General features: G+C 48.7%; 1 protein-coding gene across 19 annotated transcripts in view; it reads right to left on the minus strand.

The window, feature by feature from the left end:
* Positions 1-23,275, minus strand: part of SLC2A9 (solute carrier family 2 member 9) — a 279,004-nt gene that overhangs the window by 246,342 nt on the left and 9,387 nt on the right. For 6 of the 19 annotated variants that reach the window (XM_063809384.1, XM_063809396.1, XM_063809392.1 and 3 more), the window contains 2 exons: positions 12,750-12,852; positions 5,828-5,926 (listed from right to left, as the gene is read on the minus strand). In XM_063809384.1, the coding sequence (XP_063665454.1) occupies positions 5,828-5,926; positions 12,750-12,812 (162 nt within the window). In that variant the 5' untranslated portion in view covers positions 12,813-12,852. Of the gene's footprint in view, positions 1-5,827; positions 5,927-8,121; positions 8,371-12,749; positions 12,853-23,275 lie in introns of those variants that run through there. The other 13 variants (XM_063809386.1, XM_063809390.1, XM_063809391.1 and 10 more) reach the window with 7 other exon arrangements.

A 23,275-nucleotide genomic window follows, 5' to 3' on the forward strand; every position in this document is an offset into this window, starting at 1 on the left:
AAAGTCCAGTGTGCGTTTAATAGTTCTCTGCCATCTGGGGGAAGAAAGGACTGAAGATCTTTCTTCAGTGCTGCCATAACCAGGGATGCTGCCATAAACCAGGCCTCATGTGGCCTATCAGCACCTCTGTTCACATTCCATCCACCAAGCTGGCCAAGGACCCTTGTGGATGCACGAGGTGCAGGTGTTCTCTTCCAAATGAGGCATGAAAAGTAGTCAGATCCTGGGGATTCTTGGAAAGTTGGGTGGCCAGGAGGCACATCCAGGTGACTGTGTTGAGGAGAAGCCAGTGGGAATGTTTAGGAAGTGTCCCATCCCTGAAACTTGGATGTATTGGGTTCCCTCAGCCTCAGTTTCCTCGCCTTTAAAAGGGAGTTAGTGATAGCTGCCTTGCAATATTATAACAAGGATCCAGTGTGCACACAATTCTGAACCTGGGCCAAGTGCAGAGCTGGTGCCCAGAGGCGAGTGATTTTCATTTTCGGCATTACAGAAAGTTTCCAAATATCTGAGGAGAGAGGAGCACTGAGCGTTTTTAAGGTTGAGGCTGGGTGGCAGCAGGGCCAACGGCAGCTACTGCATGGATTGTTCTAACAGTGCAAGCTGCCTGCCCTGAAGGTAAATGCCCACTGCCTGGAGTCTGTGCCCCGATCACCTGGGCCCCCAGTTATCTAACAGCTGGAAAGGCGAAGCTGGCTGGGCCGAGGACTTACAAGCCTGGGCCAGTGCTAAAGCCAGCACCCCTTCCCATGGGGCAGCATCCACACACCACCCCCTGGTGGCAGCCTTTGTTCATCATCTCTGTGAGCAGATACCCTCCCCGCACTCCAAAGCAGCACTAATATCTGCACCTCTTCTGTTCCAAGGGTTTCTTTCTCCTTCTCGAGAGCCCAGCACCCCAGGTGAAGCCTAGCTCTCACACCCTAAAACCCTGCCAGGCTTGGGTCCTTCCAGCCTGTGTTAGATTCCATTCCTTAGAGGCTCTGCTCTGTTCCTGGTCTCCCTGGTTCTGGGGCTGCCTCACTCACCCGTTTCTAAGCCCACTGCAAGGAGAAGAGAGAATTCGAGGTGATCGCTGGACGCTGGGCTGAGCTCCTCCAGCATCACATCTCCTTTCATTTCGCAGCGACCTCACAAGGGGCTCGACACCAGCCCTTTACAGAGGCACCTACATGGTGCCTGGGATTCTCTGCAGGATTCTGAGCTGGGATTCTCTGCAGGCCTGCTCAGCTCACACTCAGGGCAGTTTCCACCTCGGAAGGGCCTCCCAGGGCGAGCCTTGGCCCTCAGCCTGCTCATAGCCTGGGTGATGCTGGATCATGCTCCTGTTCTGGCCTCTGCAACCTTTCTGATCTGGCTTCAGCTCCCCTTTCCAGCCTCTACCTCTCCACCCCACTGGACCCCACATCCAGCTACCCTTAGGTCTCCACCATTCCCAGAAAGCCTTGAGCTCTCTCTTTCAAGCCCCAGTGAGGCCCCACTGACCTCCCCAGGTAGAATATAGTCCTTCAGCTGTCCTGTGGCTCCATGCAGCCTGCCTCACTGGTGATTATTTATTGAGCCTCTGTCACTGCTGCTGGTCTTGGGGCACCTTGAGGACATGGATGTGTGTCGTTTTCATCTTTCTACCCCAGATACAGCAAGGTCAACACCCAGGGAAGGGCACTGAAGGATTGCCTGAACAGCTACCCCTCTCTTCTCACAAAGCAACACAAGTAAACATAAAACATCAGGACCTTTAGGCAGAGCAGGAAGAGGTTACATGACCCCAAACCCCATAGGGAGGGGAAGAGTTTGGGGAATGATTCTAGCTAATAATAAAGCTGTCTTTGGTTTCTCAGTTAGATCAGGTCCTTTATGAGAATTGCTCTATGAGAACCCCGAGGGAGGGAGGGGTTGGGACAGGATTCAGACAATCACAGGTGCCTGCTTGTAACACGATGGCAGCATCATCCACCTTATGCTTGAGCCCCTAGGGTTGTTGCAGTGAAACCTTGCCCTGTCTTTTGGTTGGTAGATGGACAGGTAAGCAGCCCTGGGCTTGCTGTGGCTCCTCCCATCTCCCCTTGTTCCTCTTTGACTTCATTGATCATGCCAAACTCCCCCCATGGCTGGACTGTTGGCGCCTGCCATTAGTGGTCAGGGGCAGGAAGGAGAGGCAGAGAGCATGGCATGGATCTTGGATTCAGACAGACCTGGGTTTGAATTCCAACACTGCCACCTCCCGGCTGTGTGAACCTGGGCAAGTTGCTTAAACTGAGCTTCTGTTTCTTTGTTCATGAAATGAAGGTAACATCAGTAATTAACTACCTTGACCTGAATTCTGTCCCCTCCAAAAATGTTGCATGACATTTTTGTTGCAAGGATAGGGCATGTTGAAGCCCTAACCCCGATGTGATGGTATTTGGAGATGAGGCCTTTGGGAGGTTACTGGGGTTAGCAGAGGTCATGGGGGCGGCCTCATGGTGGGATGAGTATCTTGCTCCCTTGCACTCTTCCTCCCTCTGCCATGTACAGGCAGTGAGAAAGAGGCCATCTGCAAGCCAGAAGGAAGGTCCTTGCCAGACAACGAATCCACCGGCACTTTGATTTTGGATTTCCAGGTTGGAGATGTATGGGAAAATAAATGTCTTGCTGAAGACCCCAGGCTGTGCTGTTTTGTTACAGCCAAAGACACTGACGTCTCTGTATTTCTGAGAATGGAATGCGCCTGGCATGCAGTACATTTTGGCAGAGTTGATGAGCTGGCCATCACAGTCTCTGCTCCTCTTCAAAGGCAGAGAGCACATGCTGGGAAGTAGCTACCCAACTGGGGATGACACTTCCCAGGCCGTGGATCTGGGCAGATGGCTCAGTCCTGGACTCAAGGCCTCCTCGGGGTGCTTGCTCTGGGCTCCTCTAAAGTATGCATGACGAGCCGTGGTCTCGAGGTTCAAAGGACACCAGGCTAAAAAGCGCCTTGTGATGTCTCAAGACTGAACACCTTGCTGTGCATACTGGCCACAGAGGTAGAGCTCCGATATCCCAAACAAGAAGTCCCATGGCCTAACACTGCCTGGCACAGAAAGGATCTGTTTTAAAAATGACTGAAAATGTGTCTGATGCCTGGGAAACCAGAAGCCCGCCCAGGGCCAAACTCTGGCTCCACTCATTATGTGACTGTGGGAAAGTCAGTGAACAGTGTGCCTCAGTTTCCTCATCTGTAAAATGGGGATAATGATGATCCATACCTCACAGGGCTGTCATGAGGGTGCACTGAGCTGATTAACGCATGAAAAGTACATGGAGGAGGGCCGGCACCTCATGAGGGCTTTTTCCATCTGTGCTGTTACTGATGCTGCCATAATATGTGTCACTCATCTTAAGAAAGGTAAAGGCCACCCTTGCTGTGTAGGTCTTCAGAAATCTCCTTTCCCGAAATGGAGGGAGGGCACGTTAAACTCTCTCTGTTTGGCTTACCATGGTCTTTCCCATTAAATACCTCTAAGCTCTGGCCCCTCCTGTCCTTCTCACTGACACCAAAGTTGTTTTTCTAAAAAACAGTGAGCATACTAAATAAGTAAATAAATAAGGAGGCACGTGTTCTCAGGACCTCCTGAGGGTGTGTCATGGTTAAAGAAAAATAAATTTTAATTAAAAAAATGTGAGTTGCAAACCCCCACCCCCATGAATCTGCCATGGCTCCCTACTGCCCAAGACTAAAATCCTACTCCTCAGCCTAAGATCTTAGGCTCTCTTCTTTTGACTCCATCCTGCTTTTCCACCTCTTCTTTCATCCCAGCTCTGCATTCCCCCTAGGTACTGGCACATCACACGCTACTAACTTCCTAATATGCCACCATGTGGGCACAGCCAGGCCTCTGTGTGTGTGCTTCAGCTCCCCACCTCCCTTTGACACCTGTGGAAATTCTACACATCCCTCATGGCTCAGCTCAAATACCACCTCCTCCAGGCTGTCTTCCCTGATCCCCAGAGTTGGATACATCATAAACTGTCAACAATGCTTGCTGAATGAATAAGTGAGTAATGGGATTGCTCCGTCCTCATGTTCCCACAGTCAGTGCTTGAACCCATATCATTCTATCCCAGGTGTAAGTTTCACATAACTCTGCTCCACAAGCCATGAGTGCAAAGGTTCTCCCCCACCTCTCGCCTGGATGTTTTGATGAACTTTCAAGATGAAGCAAGAGTCCAAATTCCTAGCCCTCTTTCAAAGACAAATATCAACAAGCCAGATCCCCATCTTGGAATGACGTCACAATGACAAAATCAAAGATCACTGACTGTTGGCAGTGCTTACTGAAGCCATCTAGGCCCCCTGGTTTTCAAACAGTTTTTAGCAACAGAAATGAACAATGTCAAATAATTAACAGACTTTTTAAACATAGAACTGACCTGCGCAAATAGTGCTTAGATCCGTGAGGCACCTCTGCAAAATTCCAGGGCTCATGGGAACCTTTGAAACTCACTGACCCAGGCTTCCCCTATGTTTTGTACACAAGGATGCTGGACTCCCAAGCAAGGAAAAGCCTGGAAGGCACCCAGGGCTGTCCTCAGCCTGCTTCCTGTCTGCCCCCAAAACAGCTTGTGCTCCAAGAACCTGGAGCTCCCCGCATTTCCCCAGATGTGTCCTATATCCGTGTCTCCAAAACGGCCTGTGCTCCAAGAACCTGGAGCTCCCCGCATTTCCCCAGATGTGTCCTACATCCTGGCCCCCCATCCATCACTCCACCTTCCAAACTTAGTCAGGCATCACTTCCTGCAGGAAAGCTTCCCTCAAGCCTCCAACCTGCCCTTGCCTGTGGGTGGTGGTAGGTCAAAGCCAAAGCCAGCACCCACAGGATAGCATCTAAACCTTACAGCCTAGGTAGGCAGTACCCAACCTTTAACTGCAAACCAGAGGCACAATGTGAAGAGGGCCTGGGAGAATTGCACCTGGATCTGATTTCAGAGTAAAACACAAGCCAAAGATGGGTCTTATCCAGCAGATACCTGAGTGGCCTCTGGTTGTAATTTAAAGTCAACAACACCAGGCCGGGCACAGTGGGTCAAGCCTATAATCCCAGCACTTTGGGAGGCCAAGGTGGGCGGATCGCTTGAGGCTGGGAGTTCCAGACCAGCCTAGCCAACATGGCGGAACACCACCTCTACAAATACAAAAATTAGTCGGGTGTGGTGGTGCATGCCTGTAGCCCCAGTTACTCGGGAGGCTGAGGCAGAAGAATCACTTGAACGTGGGAGGCGGCGGTTGCAGTGAGCCGAGATCGCACCACTGCACTCCAGCCTGGTGACAGGGTGAGACTCCATCTCAAAGATGATAGATAGATAGATGATAGATAGATAGATAGATAGATAGATAGATAGATAACAACAACAACAACAAAACAAATCAGATAGATAGATAGATAGATAGATAGATAGATAGATAGATAGATAGATAACAACAACAACAACAAAACAAATCAAGAAAATGTCCAAGTTTCCATGCATAAGGCCCCTCCTGCTTCTTTCCCCGGCATTAGGGGCCAGAGGATCGCCCCCCACCCCACCCCGGGACTTCCGAAGCCCCCTCTCATCTAGTCTCCCAACGTTCTCCCAGGACACCCGCCCTCCAGCCGCAAGAACTGTCATCCCCCGCCCCTGTCCCCGTGTCATCATTGTCTGTTTCTCTGCCTCCCCTCTCCCCCGAGTGGGGGCTAATCTCTGTCCCCGCGGTGTCCCGCGCCGCGAGCGCAACAGGAGGGGGCGCTGGAGCCCAGGGCCCTTGCGCACCCGAAGGTTTCCGCAGGGCCGCAGCGCCCTCTGCCGGGCCTTGGCGCGCACTCACCGGGGTGGGGGCATTCACCACCGACAGGTTGTAGCCGTAGAGGAAGGAGGAGCCGAAGGCGCCCGCGAGGGAGGCCACGAGGAGCGAGCAGGACCAGTCCTGAGGGGAGAGGAAACCACGTCAGAGCCGGCACCGGGCGCGCAGCCAGGGCCGAGGGAAGACCTGGAACGTTCCCTCAGCTGGGGGAGGCCTTCCGGGGTAGAAGTCTTTGTCCTTGGCTGGGGTAGAGACAGAGAGAAGAGACGCAAGTTGGGGACCTGCAGGTAGGGTTCCAGTCCAGGTCCGCGTGCGCAGGCCGGGCGCCCTCAGGTTTAGCGGCCACGCCCTTGCGTTCCTTCCGGGTTGCGTGAGGATTCCTGAAACGCAGTTTTCAGCAGCTACTCTGGGCAGCTCCACACGATCCTTTCAGCGAAGTTGGCGAGAGTCCGACCCAGACAGAAAAAAGCAAAGCCAGACTCCAAGGGCTATCAGCCAGGCGTGATTCTAAGCACTTTTCTGCGCATTGTCTCTGAGTCCTTAGATCAGTGCTGTTATGTCCTGTATTACAGGTGAGGAAAGAGGGGCAGGGAGCGTGGCTGGTGCTGTCTAGGATGGGGACTGAAGTCCAGGTGGCCTGGCTGCAGTGCCCCTCTAGTCACCACTGCACTGTCCCCTGCTGACCCGTCACCTGAGTGCGTTGTCCAAGGGCCTGAGACTGCCGACAGCCAGACAGATGTGCACACACGCTTACATGCACATACTGTTCCAGTCTGAGGCGTCAAACTACAGGGGCTGGTCCAAGCCTCGGGACAAGGACCTGCAGACATAGAGATGCAAGGTTTGGCACAGAGAACAGGGCGCCTGCCTTGGTGTTGTCCTGCCCTGCAGCCCCATCTAAGGACAGCCACCACCAGTACAGGGCCATAGGGCAGAAACACCTGGATCCCTGGCAAAGGCTGACAAGCTGGCATGAGCCAGGGCAGGAGGGACGGCTGTCCTCAGCTGGTCAGGGAATATAGGCCAAGTGGACAGGGGCCAGGTGCTCCGGAAGGCACCTTCTTTGCCATCATTTGACATATTTGTGAGTGTGAGTGTGTGTGTGTGTGTGTTGTAGGCGCCAGGCCCTGACAAAGCTGTGGGGGTGCAACAGTGAAGAAGACATATGGATCCATGGTTCAGGGACCCATATCAGTCAAATCCCGTCTGGAAGGGAATGCGGGTCTCTTGATGGCCACTTAGCTGCTCTGCCCATCTCGTTTGTCTCCTCTAGTGCCACCAGCCACGAGATAGAGCTTTGGGGCTTTGAGCCAAGTGATATCAGCTTTACCTCCAGGGCTGGTCCCCTCAGCTGTAGGAGTCTGAGCAAGTGACTTGACTTTTCTGGGGCTCAGCTTGCCCACCTGTGAAATGGGATCTTAATGGCAGCACTGGCCGCATATGTTCTTGAGGAGCCTGCTGCAGAGGAGGTGCTCCGTAGCGGCTGCTGATCACATGCGGGGGCAAGAGGGAACATTTATAAGCCTTGGGGATGGGTGCTGCCAATTGAAATGTAGTACCAGAATATTTTTCTGCAATGAGAGGAGCTTGAGCTGAATGGGGATCCCTGATGGAACAGAATCACATTTCAGATGAAACGCCTGTTCTCTATCACTCTTTCTCTTTAAACCTATCCTCTGAGTCTCGGCACAGATACCACTTCTTCTGAGCCCCTGGGCTGTGCTGGGCATCGTTTCTGTGCTCTGTGCCTTCTTTGCTCCCAGCCCCGATGACCTTAGAGGACACAAACTCCTCCCTGGTCTGCACCCCATCAGATTGGGAGCACCTGGTGTGAAGTGCCCCTGCCAGAGGCTGGTGAAGGGCAGGTGGGGGCCATCTTCTCCTGCCTCAGCTGTGCTCCCCGGAGCCCCCTGCCTGTGTGGCCCGCCTGTGCCCTCCACCCGCTCCCCACTCACTGCACGGGCAGAGGGTGCCCACTGACCGACGGTGCTGCTGCCCGTGCCATGCCCTGGGGAGGGTAAGAAGAGGGACACCACCATGCAAGTGCGGGGCAGGGCAGCCTGCCACCATAGCCTCATTCCATGTACACACCCAGTCTACCAGAGACGCTGTTGGCCCAGTCAGCTGGGGCTTGGAGAGAGCATGCCAAAGTCACACAGATGGAGAAGTGCAACTCAAACTGGGGCCTCCCTGCCTCAAAGCCCCAGATCCCCCAGCTACACGCTGCCAGGCTGGGGCTGAGCACTGTCACACGGCTGCCACCCAGGCCTGCCTTCCCCACAGCCCGCCAGCCATGCAGAAAAGCTGTCCGTAGTTACCTTTCTTCTCCTTCCACCTGGCACCCCACTCCTCAGGTGGTCACACTCCAGCAGTGCCCTCCCTGGCCCTGGAGGCCCGGCGTGGCTGGTGTCATCTGTGAGGGGAACTAGGCCCAGTTCCTTGGAATTCCTATTTTGTTTCCTTGCCATGGGTCTCAGTGACCCAACTGATGGCTCAGTCCAGGGACCCCAGACTCTGCCAAGGCATATCCGTGAGTGAGGAGGCAGAGTCCACTGGAAGGAGGGCGGGAGTTCCTGACAGGAAGTGTGGCAATTTGATCATGCCTGAACAGGCAACGGGGCAACATTTTTTTCTCTGCTCCTAAGTTATTACAGCAATGAAACAGTCCAAAAAGGGAAATCTGTCCTCTCCAGGATTGCCACCCAGGGGGTGGAATTTTTTTTTTTTTTTTCTTAGCATCTTTTTATTTTTCTCTCGTAACAACGCCTGGAGCAGGGTGACTGCCATTAACCTAGGATACCTCCCTAATGCTTGGAACAGAATGGAGAGATGGCTGACTTTGACTCAGAAGCCTGCATACAGCTCTGCCCCTGACTCTTCCACTTTTTTTTTTTTTTTTTTTGACCAAATCTTGCTCTGTTGCCCGGGCTGGAGTGCACTGATGCAATCTCTGCTCACTGCAACCTCCGCACCTGGGTTCAAGCAATTCTCCTGCCTCAGCCTCCCAAGTAGCTGGAACTATAGGCGTGTGCCACCACGCCTGGCTGATTTTTGTATTTTTAGTAGAGACTGTGTTTCACCGTGTTGGCCAGGCTGGTCTTGACCTCCTTACCTCAGGTGATCTGCCCACCTCAGCCTCCCAAAGTGCTGGAATTAGAGGCGTAAGCCACCATGTCTGGCCAACTCCTCCACTTTTTAACTGTGTGTCCTCAGGCAAGTCACTTTATTCTCTGAGCTGCAACTTCTACCACTGCAAAATGGAATATTGACCCCACTCTGACTGTCCTGCAGACTTATTCTGAAGCTCAAATAGAAAACAGCCAGCCCCAAGTGGCGTGCTGTAAATGAGTGTGGGCTGTCCTGTAGCCTAGAACAAAGGCGAGGGCTGTGGGTTTGGAAGAAAAAGAATTTGCCTCTTAGTCATTACTCTGTCCTGCTCATTCAGCACTGGCTGAGGGGACATGTCCTGTATTCTAGCCCCAGGCTGGCTCAAGGACAGTACTGAGAAGGCAAGGGCCTCATGCACACCAGGAGGTTGTGGGAATCAGTTCATCACATGGCCATGTTGCCTCAGACGCCAGAGAAGCACCTTCAATTTTGGCTAGAACAGTTTGCTCCCAGAAGCAGAGAGCAGTGCAGAGGCTGGGCCAGAGCCAGGGACAGGCTTGGAGAATGCAGAACATCCAGGAGGCAAGGTAGGGCTCAGTCCACAAAAGAGAGACCGAAAAGTTAGCAAAGTACGTTTAGTAAAAAGCACACAATAAAATAAAAGGTGTGGAGTACGGCAGACATGCCAGGAACCTGGAATGTGAAACGCACGTGGAAACGTCCGGCCCTGACATGCATGGTGGTGGGAATGTGGCTGCTCAAAGCAAGTGGGGAATCAAGACTTCCAAAGAGGAAAACCACCCTCAGGAGTTAGGCTGGGGATGTATTGAGCACGCCAGTCATTCAGTGCAATCATCCTTCTGTGTGTTAATCAGTCAGGCATGCCCCGGGAGAAGTGGCTGTTTCTTGAACTGGATTTCAGCTATGCAGCCTGGTTTCCTCATTGAGTGGTGGGCCTAGAGCAGCATTCTGATGTGCAAATCCTTAATTATAACATGACCTAAAAAGGCGGAGGATTCCCCAGGACAGTGTGGAGGAGGCACCACATCAATCTCAGCTGGATCTTGGAGACCCCCCTGGAAGAGGCGGCTTCTGAGCAGACAGAGAAGGATACGGGGTGAGAGGGCAAGGAGCCAAGGCCTGCAGGCACAGATGCCTGCAGTGTGTGGGAGGAAGTGAAATTGTCAGTGAAGCATGGTTGGGGCCTGAAGTACAGGAGATGGGCAGAGGAGGGGCAGGGACAGCTGCATCCCTGTGCATGGAGGGCCCCTCTGCCCCTATGCTGTCCTGATAGGGACTGCATTTTCATCATCTCATTTACCCCTCCTCATCCCATTGCTGTGACTCCCCTCTCTATACCCTCCCTGTTTCCTCATCTTTAACAGTGGGGACCTCACCAGATTTTGCTAAAGCTCAAATTGGATCAGGTGACCCCTCATCCCGTTAAAAATTGCTTCGTAGTCCTCTGTTGGGATTGAAAACTCAAAAGGAACCAGAAATTAGGCAGTGGCCGTGAATGTGCAGCTACAGCTGGACAGAAAGTAAAAGAGCAGGGATGGGTCCCTCCCGGATCCAGATGGCAGCTAACCAGGGTTCCTGGTAGCCAGATCACTTGCCTCACCTTCAGCTCATATTACATGTGCACAGCTCATGTTACATGTGCACAGGGCTTTCCCAAGTGTGTTCACCTTCATGATATCGTTTAGTCCTCAGAGGAACTATCAGACCTACATTTTGGGGCAACTGAAGTTCAGGGGGAGCATGGAGGAGCCTGCCTCCAAAGCGAGGGCTGGTTCCCCATTCCACAGGGCCATCGGCCCTGCACTGCAGGCAACTGCTAAGGAAGCGACTCCTATCACAGACGAAGTCATAAGACAAACATCCCCAGATGTTCTGGGCTGGGGCACGTTCTGCCTGCTCTGACACTCACTGGTTCCTTCATTCAGTCATTACTTGCCTGTCTTTATGAAGCTCCTACTCATTCAGGTTCTCCTGACCTTGCTCAGGCCCTCACTTCTGACTGCCCTGAACTGTGCTCACCCTTCAGCACTTAACTCTCTCGCCACCTCCTCCCAGCAGCCTCCCCAACTTCTCGCTGCCTCTGTGCTCCATGTGTGCCTTCCCCTCTGCACGTGTGCTGCTGCTCACGTGTGCCTTCCCCTCTGCACGGGAGCTCACTGTGGGCAGGGATGGTGTGCGTCTCAATGGGCTGATTGTGTCCCCTCAGATTCACATGTTGAAGTCCTCACCCCAAGTACCTGACAATGTGACTGTATTTGGAGATAGGGTTTTTGAAGAGGTAATTAAGGTTAAATGAAGTCATATGCATGGGGCTGTATTCCAGTATGCCTGGTGTCCTTATAGGAAGAGGAAATGAGGACACAGACACACACAGAGGGATGACCACGTGAGGACGCAGGGAGAAGGCAGCCACTTCTGCCAAGAAGGGAGGCTTCAGAAGGAACTAACCTGCTGACACTCTGAGCTTGGACTTCTGGTTTCTAAGACTGTGAGACAATACATTTCTGTTGTTTAAGCTGCCCAGTCTATGAGACTTTGTCTTGGCAGCCCCAGCAAACCCACAGTGTCCTAAGCCTCTTTGTATTCCTAGACTTCCTTCAGCCTGGCTCAGGGACAGGGTCCAGTAGATAGGCATCACTTCTGGAACTGACCTTAAACTGTCCTCCGGATGATTTCCTAAGGCTAAAAAGTTGTCTTGGACAAGGTGGAAGTTTTCTAGCAGGGAAGAGTTGGAAAAGAAGGGGGGTTTTCTATTGAGTATCATTTAAGCAGAATGTTTGAAATGACTACATCCCTTCCTTCATTACACCAAATACTTAGACAGTAGATCCTTGACTCACCTAATGTAAGCACCAAGAAAAGATATAGCGTCCACTTAGAGGGAACTGCTGTCTATTTGACATTATTCTTGCGTGGGGTCTTGGATAACCTCAAACAGGTGACTGCACCCTTATCCTCCATTTCACACCTCTGTGGGGACAATGATGTTCAGCTTGCCAATTTCACACCTTCTTGACAACTTGGTAAATGGACTTGTGTTGATCTCTGTCCTACCAAATACAGGTTTATTATAAATACAAATACATTTTCCCTGGAGTCACAGTAGCTTCCACACCCATCACAGGAGATGAGGCACAGATAATCCAAGGTTTAAGAAGGGCTCAAACCTGTACTAGCCACATAGCCTTGGACAAGTGGCTTCATCCCTTTCTGAGCCTCAGTTCATCGCCTGTAAAATAGGGCCAGTGATGCCTTCAGCATTGTTTGATCCAGAGAGAACCATGTAAAGAGTCTCTCTTTAAATGGGAGCCCTATGTAAAGGTCCAGCACAGAGTAGGCACTCTCTGGCTGTTGGTTCTTGAATCAGGTTTAAAAAGAGCATCTGATGAGTCCCAAGAAGAGAGAAAGTCATTCTATTAATAGGAGCTGAGGACTTCCTGGAGGAAGGGGCAGGTCGACTAAGCTTTGTGATGGATTAAGGGGTGGGTTTTAGTGTATCTTTAATGATGATGACATAATCATTGTCAACATCAATGTCCCCTTGTTGAGAAATGACCTTTGTAATGGAGACTTTTGCCCCAAGCCCAGAAAGTCACCAGCAGATCAGGACTGTCAATTTCACTCTTCTGAGCCTCATCCCAGACACTCTACAATCTCCATGGCTCCTTCCCATAGAACTTGGCTTTCAGTTGCTGCTCACTCTTTTCTCTACCCAGCTTCACCTTAACAGCCTCCCACTGACCCAGGGGAAAGGGGTACTACCCCCTGGGTGACCGGAATAATCATATAAGGGAGACAGAAAAAAAAAAGGACTGACCAATTTCTTTTTCGCTGAATCAATTTCTTCGTCTTCTCCTCGGTCCTTTTTACTGAGCTTCATGGTTCACTTTTCAGGTTTTGAACTTTTGTTGTTATTGTTTCTGAGAAAGAGAAAAAGAAAGAAGCCATTAGACAGCTGCTTTCTCAGATGTGCAAGTCAGGGGACGTGGCCTGGAGCAGTCTTCGAAAGGTTTGCTGTGAGGAGCTCTGGCTGGGATGCCAGGATAGGACACAGCAGCATCCTCGCTTGGGCATCTCCCTGCTCTCCTCTGTCCTCAGTTTCTCTATTTTTGAGTGCAGGGCTTCCCACACTTGCCTTGTTGATTATTAAATACAGACTGCTCTCTGGAATATTTTCATTCAGATGGTAATTCTTATGATGAGGCACATTTTGAAAACACTAGGCTAGCTGTCTCCAAGATGTAAAAATAAAATCAGTGCAAATTAAAACAAAGTGCCAATTTCACCTGTCAAATTGGAAACAGTTACCAAAATCATACTCTGAATCGCTGGCATGCAGAAGTAGAACATTCCATAGCTTTTCTGGAGTTTGGAAATATGTTTCTAGAACCATAAAAAGATTTCTGCCCTTTGGCCCAACTACTACACTTATAAAAATGCATTCTAAAGCAGGAATGTGCACAATGAGTTAAGGTCAAGATGTTCATTGCAGCATTTTCCATGTCAGAAAAATGGTATTTATAATAGGATAAAAAATATCTAGCAGAAAACTGTGGATAAATTGCAATCCATCGATATGATGAAACCTTATGGAGTCCTTAAAAATTGTTGTAGGCTTGGCACGGTAGCTCACGCCTGTAATGCCAGGACTTTGGGAGGCTGAGGCGGGCAGATCACAAGGTCAGGAGTTCAAGACCAGCCTAGCCAAGATGGTGAAACCCTGTCTCTACTAAAGATACAAAAAATTAGCTGGGCATGGTGGCGCACACCTGTAATGCCAGCTACTCAGGAGGCTGAGGCAGGAGAAATCGCTTGAACCCAGGAGGTAGAGGTTGCAGTGAGCCAAGTTGCACAGTTGCACTCCAGCCTGGGTGACAGGGTGAGACTCTGTCTCAAAAAAAAAAAAAAAAAATTATGTTATAGGAGAATATTTGATGTGAGGGGGAAATGCTCATAATAAATTCTTACTTGACAAGAAAAAGAAAGATATATAAACAAACATTATTCAACATTAAAAATAGATGCAATTACTAATAGATTCACAGAATATATGTACTTAAACTATGTTCATGTGTCTCTTTGCTTAAACCTAAAACATCATATTTATATGTTAAATTATTTATTCAACAAATATTAAGTGCCTCATATTCTAGGCTATGGGGATACAATTCTGAGGAAGGTACACCTTGCCCTGCCTTCATGGAGCTCACATTTTAGGAGAAGAGGTAGTTTCAGAAGAGCAAACAGACTATGCATGGATGAGTGGAAATGGAGAGGCCTGGCCCAGCACAGGACTGGAGAGCAGCAGAGACCGGCCATGGAGATGAGCAGAGGACAGGTGCATATTTATGAACATGGAAAATAGACTGTCAAGAAACAGACCAACCCATTAATAGCAGTTACTGCTTGGATGGGATATTCTAGACAATTTTTATCTTATTATTTGTTTTCCTATAGTTTTCTAATATTTTGCAGTGAAAAAAAAAACTTCTATAACTAAACAAGTTTTTTAATTGCTTTAAATTAAGAAAACAAATTGATGTAAGATTTAAGCCCTTAAAGTCTAAGGTAGCCAAGTAGAGTTAAAATAATGCTTGAATGTCCTGCTTCCTAGGGCAGAAAATACAATTCCGGAAGAATATCCATTTCTTACAGTATGATGGGCTCTGAGCTACTGATTTAGGCTCAGCTGGTCTGACAAGAATGATGGTTGCTGAACCACTGGGGCCAAACTTTACTATGATATTCAAGGCCCTGCACTGAGGGGCCAGCCCCTCCCCTCATATCTCAGCATGCATGTGAGGGGTGCACCAGCCTCTGGACCTCCACGTTCCGGAAGCCATGTGCTTCTCAGGCCTGCCTTCCATTGCATAAGCTGCACCATTGGGCTGGAATGTCTTTGCTCCTTTCTCTGTCTCACCTTCAAGGCTCACCTCCTCTGTCCATTTGTCCCTTCTGGAAATCTGAATCCCTCCTCCTGTGCATCCCACAACATATCAATTAGCCCAGCAGGAACCAGAAGGTATGGGCTGACTGTTCTGTCATCTGTGTCCTTGCCACTGACTGGCACCTACTTGTAATGGTTCATTTTATGTGTTGAGTTGGCTAGGCTGTGGTGCCCAATTGTCTGATCAAACATCTGGAGAATGGTCCAGATATTGCTGTGAAGGCATTTTTTTCAATATGATTAATGTTTGCAATCAGCTGACGTCAAGTAAAGCAGATGGCTCTCCATAATGTGGGTGAGCCTCACCCAATCAGTTAAAGACCTTAAGAGAAAAAGCTCAGGTCCCCTGAAGAGGAAGGATTTGGCCTCAAGACTGCAACCCAGAAATTCTGCTTGTGTTTCCCACCTTCAGACCAAGACTGCAGGCAACATCAGCCTTGCCAGAAGTTCTAGCCTGGGTAGAAGGACCAAGATGAAGAAGAGACACTGATGAGCGTCAGTGTACCCAAATGTCGGCAAACTGCAAATGTGGACTTGTTCTCCCAATCCCGGTTCATGCGAGCTGGAGATCACGCTTCCTTGAAGTGCCTGCAGTCACTGCCTCGGACACTGTCCACTCTAAGATGTGGCACTTCAGGGCAAAGCCGTGTGCATCTGACAAGTCGCTGGCCAACAGCTCTGTACAGAGAACCCCACAACACACCCAGGGCCCCGAGGTCTCCGATTCACACTTGGCTGTGACTTTATTCTTAATTTTCAGGGTTGTCTGCTGACTTTGGCATGAAACTAAAGTGGATCCCAAAACAGGAAATTGAAAGTGAATGTAAAAAATAGAGCAGCTTTAAGGTAGGGGGAGAGAGAGAGAGGGAGTAAGGTGCAGGAGAGGAGGAAAAGCGGGAGGAAGGGAGGGAGAAAAGAAAGAAGGAAAGGGAAGGAAGAGAAGAAAAAAGGGAAGAGAGAGAGAGGAAGAAAGAGGAAGAGAGGAGAGAGAGGAGGAGGAAGAAGGGAGAGAAGAAAGACAGAGAGGTAAAGGGAGAAAGGAAGGAATAAAGGGAGTGGAGTAAGAAAGAAAAAAGAGAGAGTGATTACCAGATTATCAGACACTGGAATAATTACTGTAGCCATAATCACTCATAATCAACTTCGTTTTCTGGATTAACACTTGTCAGATACCACACTAAGCACTTTATGTGTGTATTCCCCCTTAATCTTCACCAGAATCCTGTAAAGTTGATTTCAAATCCCTCAGTTTTCAAATCTCTCATTCCTGCTGTTCTGTTACAATCTCGGTAATTCTTGAAATCCTCTTTGAAGCAGACCCAGGTCTGTGAGCGTGACTGACCTGTCTCCTGGGGTTTCCCTTGCCTGTTCTAGTCTAAAGAGCAAATGGAATACGTTTCCTATATAGATGGGCTGTCAATGTAATCAGATGTAAATCCGGGAAATTGTCAAGGAAAGCAACATTGATTAAACTTCATCCAGCTGTTACTGTAAACATTTTCTAATGCCCATCTTGATAAGTGATTAATGGCTAACTATTGATGGCTAGTTCAGCTTATTACAAACATGCTCAGGTGTGCATCAGCATATTCTGGACTGGGAGTCCAAAGGCAGAAGCATGTCAGCAAAACCACTGCTGACTAATGGATTCACCTCAGCTTCACCTCCCTGGGGGTGAGATCCGTTCTTTTTAACATGAGGATGTGCCCAGCTCAGGGCCCACCTGCCTGGTCTGAGGGGAGGATCAAATAAGTGACATGGAAGAGTGGTAAAGCAGGAACCAAGAAGTAGGTGGATTGAGTCCTACATCCAAATGAGCAGGACAAGAGGCTGGCGCTTGCTGCTTAGTTCATGTGGCAGGAAAGTCAGCTATGGGAAAATAGCTGATCACCATCACTCGGAAAATGCTATGCTCATGGTCACTGTCATTGTTAAATTATATCAGTGCCTTGTTGCCCTCTTTCCCTAGCTCAAAGGGCTACACACATACGAGCTCTTCGCACTCTGCAGCAGCCTGAGAGAAAGGAGGGCTGAGTGTCAGGGAGATGGGATGGAAACAGGTGAAGGATCTGGGAGTGTTGCTGGGCAGTCCAGGGCAAGATCCAACCAGGCACGGGCTGAAAAGCCTCCTTTGGACCTGGGCAGTGAAGGAGGTGAGGGCATGGGAAGTGAAGGGCAGGGGGTTCTCTGGGAGGAGCACAGAAAGATGGGTACTGTGGGAAAGGGAGGTTGTGCCAACTCAGGCACAAGCTTAGGCCCTGGGTGACAGCACTCTCTCAGGAACCTGGAAAAGCTCACTCCAATTCCTTGGCACTGATTCAGAGCAGTTGGGAAACCTTGTCATGGCTAATTCTGTTTCCCTGGTGTGCTGATGTTGACAAAGGGGTGACCTGGAGCAGAAAGATCACCCAAGCCCTAGGAGACATCTATGTGAAATGTCTTTATCAACCAACCTCCAACATCTGACACCACCTGAGCCTCGAAAGATGACATTTCTGTGCCCAGGGTGATGTCAGCTGTGCTTAAGGAGAGGCAAACACAGGGAGGTAGAGGCTGCCTGTGGGCGAAGGGATTGCTTTTCCAGGAAGTTCAAATCTTCCCTAAGTATCCAGCTAGTGCCCACACCCTTTCTTTACATGGTCAACCAACCTCTTTCTTGACATCTTTTTTAGGTGCGATAAGTTATTTTCAAAACAATTGTGTAATCCTCTTATTTTATTCCCTTTAAGAAACCTTTGTCTTCCTTTACCTCCCTGAATATGCACATAGTGTACTATGGCATGTGGATTCTCATTGCAAGGGTATAACTCCAAATAAACATATATTTTTTTCTCAGAGCCTCTGTTATTTAGGTTGACAATAGTATACTATAATGACTAACTGGAATTGATGTGAGACATCCGGTTCCAAATCCCAGCCTGCCCCTCCCCAGCCATGCCACAGCAGGCAAGTCATTCCCCTGCAAAGTGGGGACAAGGGGTATTCACCTCTAGGTCATGTTGTTCAGATCAAAGGAGACGCTGTCCTTTGATTGCCTGCCACACAGCAAGTGCTCAGTAATATTTGCTGCTGCTGCGATTGTTGGGAAATCTCTTTATCATTATTTTAATTTTTGTTTATTGATTTATTTTCAAATGTTTATGGAGCACCATGTGCCTAACATTGTCCCTAGATACTAAAAAGGCCACAAAGAAGGGCAAAGCTATTATTTCTATCTGGTAATTCACAAGCTAGCCTAAAGGAGGAATTGATGGAAGGGACCTACATTTAGGAAGCACCCACTAAATGCCAGACACATGTGCACAGCCTCATTGAATCCTAGAGCAGCCCACCAAGGCTTTGTTATCTCTATTCAATGGCCTAGGATACTGAGGTTCAAGAAGTTATACCACTTGCCCAAAAGCACCACATCTGTGGGTGAGAGTCGAGGTTTAAAGAGAGTCTTCTGCTCTTACCTTTCTCCTCCCCATCCTCCATTTATGCTGCTCTATGGGAAAGCCCCTACTAGGAGGGGACGAGCTCACCAGAGTAAGCCTCAGAGCCTTGGTGTCAGAGATCTGTTTCTTTTTCCTTTGGGCAGTCCAGTGTCCAAGTAGACACCTCATTCTGGAGCATCCCCCATTTTGAGGGTCTTGTGTCCCCCTCACCTTCCAAAAATTTCCCCCCAGCAATGATCCCATTCCTCTTCTGCATCATCAATTTATCTCTCTGTGTTGGATCTCCCCGGGCTATGTACAAAAATGTCCTAGTGTCACCCATATTTTTTTTAAAAAAATCAACTAAAAGTTTTTGGCAAGTATGTGGAGAAATTGGAACCCTTGTATAGGATTGTCTTTGCTAGTGGAAATGTGAAATGGTTTAGCTACTGTGGGAAAAAGTTTGCTTGTTTCTCTAAACATAAAATCACCACATGACCCAGCAATTCCACCACTACATCGATGCCCAAGAGGACTGAAAGCAGCTGCTCAAAGAAAAACTTGTGCACGAATGTTCACAGCAATGATATTCCAATGGCCGAGAGGTGGAAACAGCCCAAGTGTCCTCCAATGAATGGATGCATAAGCAAAATGTGGTCTATCCATATAGCGGAAAATTACTCAGCAATAAACAAGTGAAGCACTGATACAGGCTACAACAGGAATGCACCTTGAAAACATTCTGCCAAGTGAAAGAACCCAGACACAGGCCGGGCATGGTGGCTCATGCCTGTAATCCCAGCACGTGGGGAGGCCGAGGCGGGTGGATCACCTGAGGTTGGGAGTTCAAGACCAGCCTGGCCAACATGGTGAAACCCTGTCTCTACTAAAAATAGAAAAATTAGCCGGACGTGCTAGCAGGCACCTGTAATCCCAGCTACTCGGGAGGCTGAGGCAGGAGAATTGCTTGAACCCAGGAGGCAGAGGTTGCAGTGGGCTGAGATCTCACCACTGCACTCCAGCCTGGTCAACAGAGTGAAACTCTGTCTCAAAAAAACAACAAAAAAAAAAGAACCCAGACACAAAAAGCCACATCTTTTATGATTTCATTTATATGAAATGTCCAGAATTGGCAAATCCGTGGAGACAGAAGGCAGATCAGCGGTGGCCCAGGACTGGGGGAAGGGGCAGTGGCTGCAGCAGCCTCACAGATAAGCAGCAGTTGCCCTTGGGAGTGATGGAAATGTTTTGGAACTGGATGAAATTGGTGGCTGTACAACAATGTGAATGTAGGAAATGCTGCTGAATTGTTTACTTTAAAATGGTTAATTTTTCCCTATGTGATTTTACCTCATTTTAGAAAAAAACGTGTCTTTGATCCTGTCGCCTCCTGTTTACCACCCCATTTTCCTGCTCCCTGTTACAGCAAAACGATCCCAAAGAGAACTCACTTCCCCAGCTTCCATTCTCCCCTCAGCACCGCACCATTAAAATTGCTCTGAATGAGCTCATCAACAAGCCACATCTTGCCAGAACCAACAGTCAATTTCCTACAACCTCCCGGCATCTTCAGTGAGGTTGACCTCTCCTCTTGGTGGTGCGGTGGTGCCATGGAGCTTCTGTCACAGTGGTGGCAGCTTCTGTTGCAGTGGTGGCAGCCTCCTGAGTCTGGAGCATTGGGGCCGAGTGTCCTTTGGTAATGGGGGTAGAACTGCCTACCCAGGCTTTTTTTTTTTATTGATACATATTAGATGTACACATTTGGGAGGTACATGTGACAAGTTGATACATTCGTATAATGAAAATCAGGGTAATTAGGACAGCCATCACCTTACATCTTTATCTTTACACTAGAAGCATTCAAATTCTCCTCTTGTAGGTATTTTGAAATGTACGGTTGATTAATAACTATAGTTACCCTGCTGATCTACGGAACACCAGGCTTTATTTCTTCCATCTGTTGTATCCATGAATCCACCTCTCTTCCAGGCTGTTTTCTGCACACTTCCAGAGCCTGGATCTGCAGCCTCCCCATTGATTTGCTCACGAGCCTCCCATTAAATTCCCTTTCTGCCTGGGCCCCTCCAGGAGGGTTTCTGCTGCTTTGACCAGGAACCCAGCTGCCCAAGCAGCCCCTTCGAGCTGCCACACCAGGCCACTCTGCCCTCAGCTCCCTCATCTGGTTGATCGGGGGTCCCACAGGACCAAACAATTTCACGGTGGGTCAGTCCTGACATGGATTTGACAACTTGGGTAAAGAAATGACTGGGAGTAATGTGACTCCCTTTTCATGAGAAAAGCCCATAAATGCGAATGCAGCACTCGAGGTCCCCTTAGAATTTCAGTGGTTGAAAAGTGCAGCTGGATGTTCTAAGACTCAGACCCTCATCCTGGCTCCTCGTTTGATTTAAGAAGGCCTTGACATCCACACTGGCTGAGGTTCCAACCCTGGGTCTGCCCCCAGCCAGCTGTGTGAGCTCAGGCGACTGAGTTAACCTCTCTGAGCTCAGCTTCCCTACCTGCATCACGGGAAGGACATTATCCCTGCATAGAGACCAATAATAATGCATGGACATCGTACACAGCACCTAGCAGAGACTTGTAAATTGTAGACTTTTAATATCCTAAGTCATGGTGCCTTCTAGGAAGGGGGGCGGTTACTTACCATTCTGCAATCTGTCTAAACTGAACCTTCCTGCAAGATGCTGCCCAGGGAACATTCCTGCCAAAGTTACCCTGGCATTAGATCAGGGGGCTGCCTTGGCCTCCTTCCTGTCCTAGGGAACCTGCTGGATGGGCTCAGAGAAGCGTTGCCTCCCAAGCACTAATCACAGAACTTCCCCCACAGCACACCCAGCACTCCCAGCGTTGCAGCCTCTGTGCCCCTCACCGCCCTGGGGTGAAGCTTCAGCCCAATCCCTTCCGGCCTTCAAAGTCTGAAGCACTAATCACGGAGCTTCCCCCACAGCACACCCGGTGCTCCCAGCACTGCAGTCTCTGTGCTTCTCACTGACCTGGGGTGAAGCTTCAGCTCAATCCCTTCCAGTCATCCAAGTCCAAATGCCTGATGACATCCTCAGAGGGCTGACATCTGCCCAGTCTCCTCTATTGGACAGATCCACAGGGTGTCTCTGTTTTTAACTGGGTGTGGCCTTGACCTTTGTAACATGAGCGGCTCCTGAATGCCTTCCAGACGACTAGGACGAGGTTGGCTGACGAGGACATAGATTTTCTAGGCTCAGCTCTTGGAATTCTCATTTAATGGATCTGAGATGGGGCAGGGCATCTGAATTTCACCAAGCACCAATCTGCCCTATCCCCAATGCACAGTCTCCAACCAAACCATTGGCTTCTCAGTGCCTCCCAGACTCTAGCCTCGGCTTGCCACCTTGATGATGGGATGCTTTAGGTAGCCTTAGCTATCCTTTTACTTGGTTATGTCCTAAGCCAGGGGTTCTTACCCTGGCTGTTCATTAATGTATAAATGTACAATGTATAAAATCCCAAAGCCAGGCTCCTCATTGGACAAGAGGATTTTTTTAAATATTTTATTTTATTTTATTTATTTTATTTTATTTTATTTTATATTTTTATTTTATCTTATTTTATTTTATTTTATTTTATTTTATTTTATATTTTATTTGAGATGGAGTTTGGTCTTGTTGCCCAGGCTGGAGTGCAATGGCACAGTCTCATCTAACTGCAACCTCTGCCTCCCGGGTTCAAGCGATTCTGCTGCCTCAGCTTCCCGAGTAGCTGGGTTTATAGGCACCCGCCACCATGCCTGGCTAATTTTTGTTTTTGTTTTTGTTTTTTTTAGTAGAGATGGGGTTTCGCCATGTTGGCCAGGATGGTCTGGAACTCCTGACCTCAGGTGATCTACCTGCCTCAGCCTCCCAAAGTGCTGGGATTACAGGTGTGAGCCACCATGGCTGGCAGAGATAATTTTTTTTTTTAAAGCTCCTTGGACCGTTGCAAGGTGTGGTGCTGTTTAAAGTAATCACTATCTTAAGTAATGATATGCATGAAATCTAATGGTAAAATATATACATAAAAACACATGCATATATATGAATACCCAAAACATGTTCATGTCTATCAAAGGGAATAAAGTTTCCATTAGACAGGAGGATAAGTTTTCCTAATCTATTGTACAGTATGATGAGCATAGTTAATAATAATGTATATTTCAAAATTGCTGCAAGACTAGATTTTAAATGTTCTTACCACAGAAAACTGGTAAGTAGGTGAGGGGACGAGTTAGCTTGATGGAATCATTCTATGTTGCATCTATATACCAAAAGATCACATTGTACCACATACATATATACAATTATTTGTCAATCAAAAATAAATAAATAAATAAAATACTCTGTATGATACTATAATGGTAAATACAAGTAATTATGCCTTTGTCCAAACCCACAGAATGTACAATACCAAGAGTGAACCCTAATGTACAAAATGACCTTTGGGTAATTTGGATGTGTCAATATAGGTCCCTTTTACATTGTAATAAATGCAGCATCCTAGGGGGATGTTGCTCAGGGTGGGGGTGATAGGCCATTCAAGTGTGTGGGTGTGGGGGGGCAGGTGGGAAATCTCTGTACCTTCCTCATAATTTTTCTGTGAACCTATCGTAAAGCTCCTCTAAATACAAAAACAAAAACGTGCTCATCCACAACCAACCAAAAGTCATCCTGGCTTTCGTGTTTTGAGAAACTCTAAACTAGATGCTAAAAGGCCTTTCCCATCTTTCTGGTCCAAATCTAGGAAATGACAGGATTCTTCTTATCGAGCCCCTCTTATGTAGTAGACCCCACCAAGCCGCTTTGCATGTGTGATGGCATGGCGCCTAGCAGCAGCCCTCAGCAGAGGTCATGATCAGCCCCATTTCATAGACCTGGAAACTGGGGCTTAGGGGCTCCCAAAGCTGAGTCTTCTAAAACTAAGAAGTTAGCTGCAGAGAACTCAACCCCA

This window comes from Pan troglodytes, chromosome 3 (assembly GCF_028858775.2).
Source record: "Pan troglodytes isolate AG18354 chromosome 3, NHGRI_mPanTro3-v2.0_pri, whole genome shotgun sequence".
NCBI classification, from domain to species: Eukaryota; Metazoa; Chordata; class Mammalia; order Primates; family Hominidae; genus Pan; species Pan troglodytes.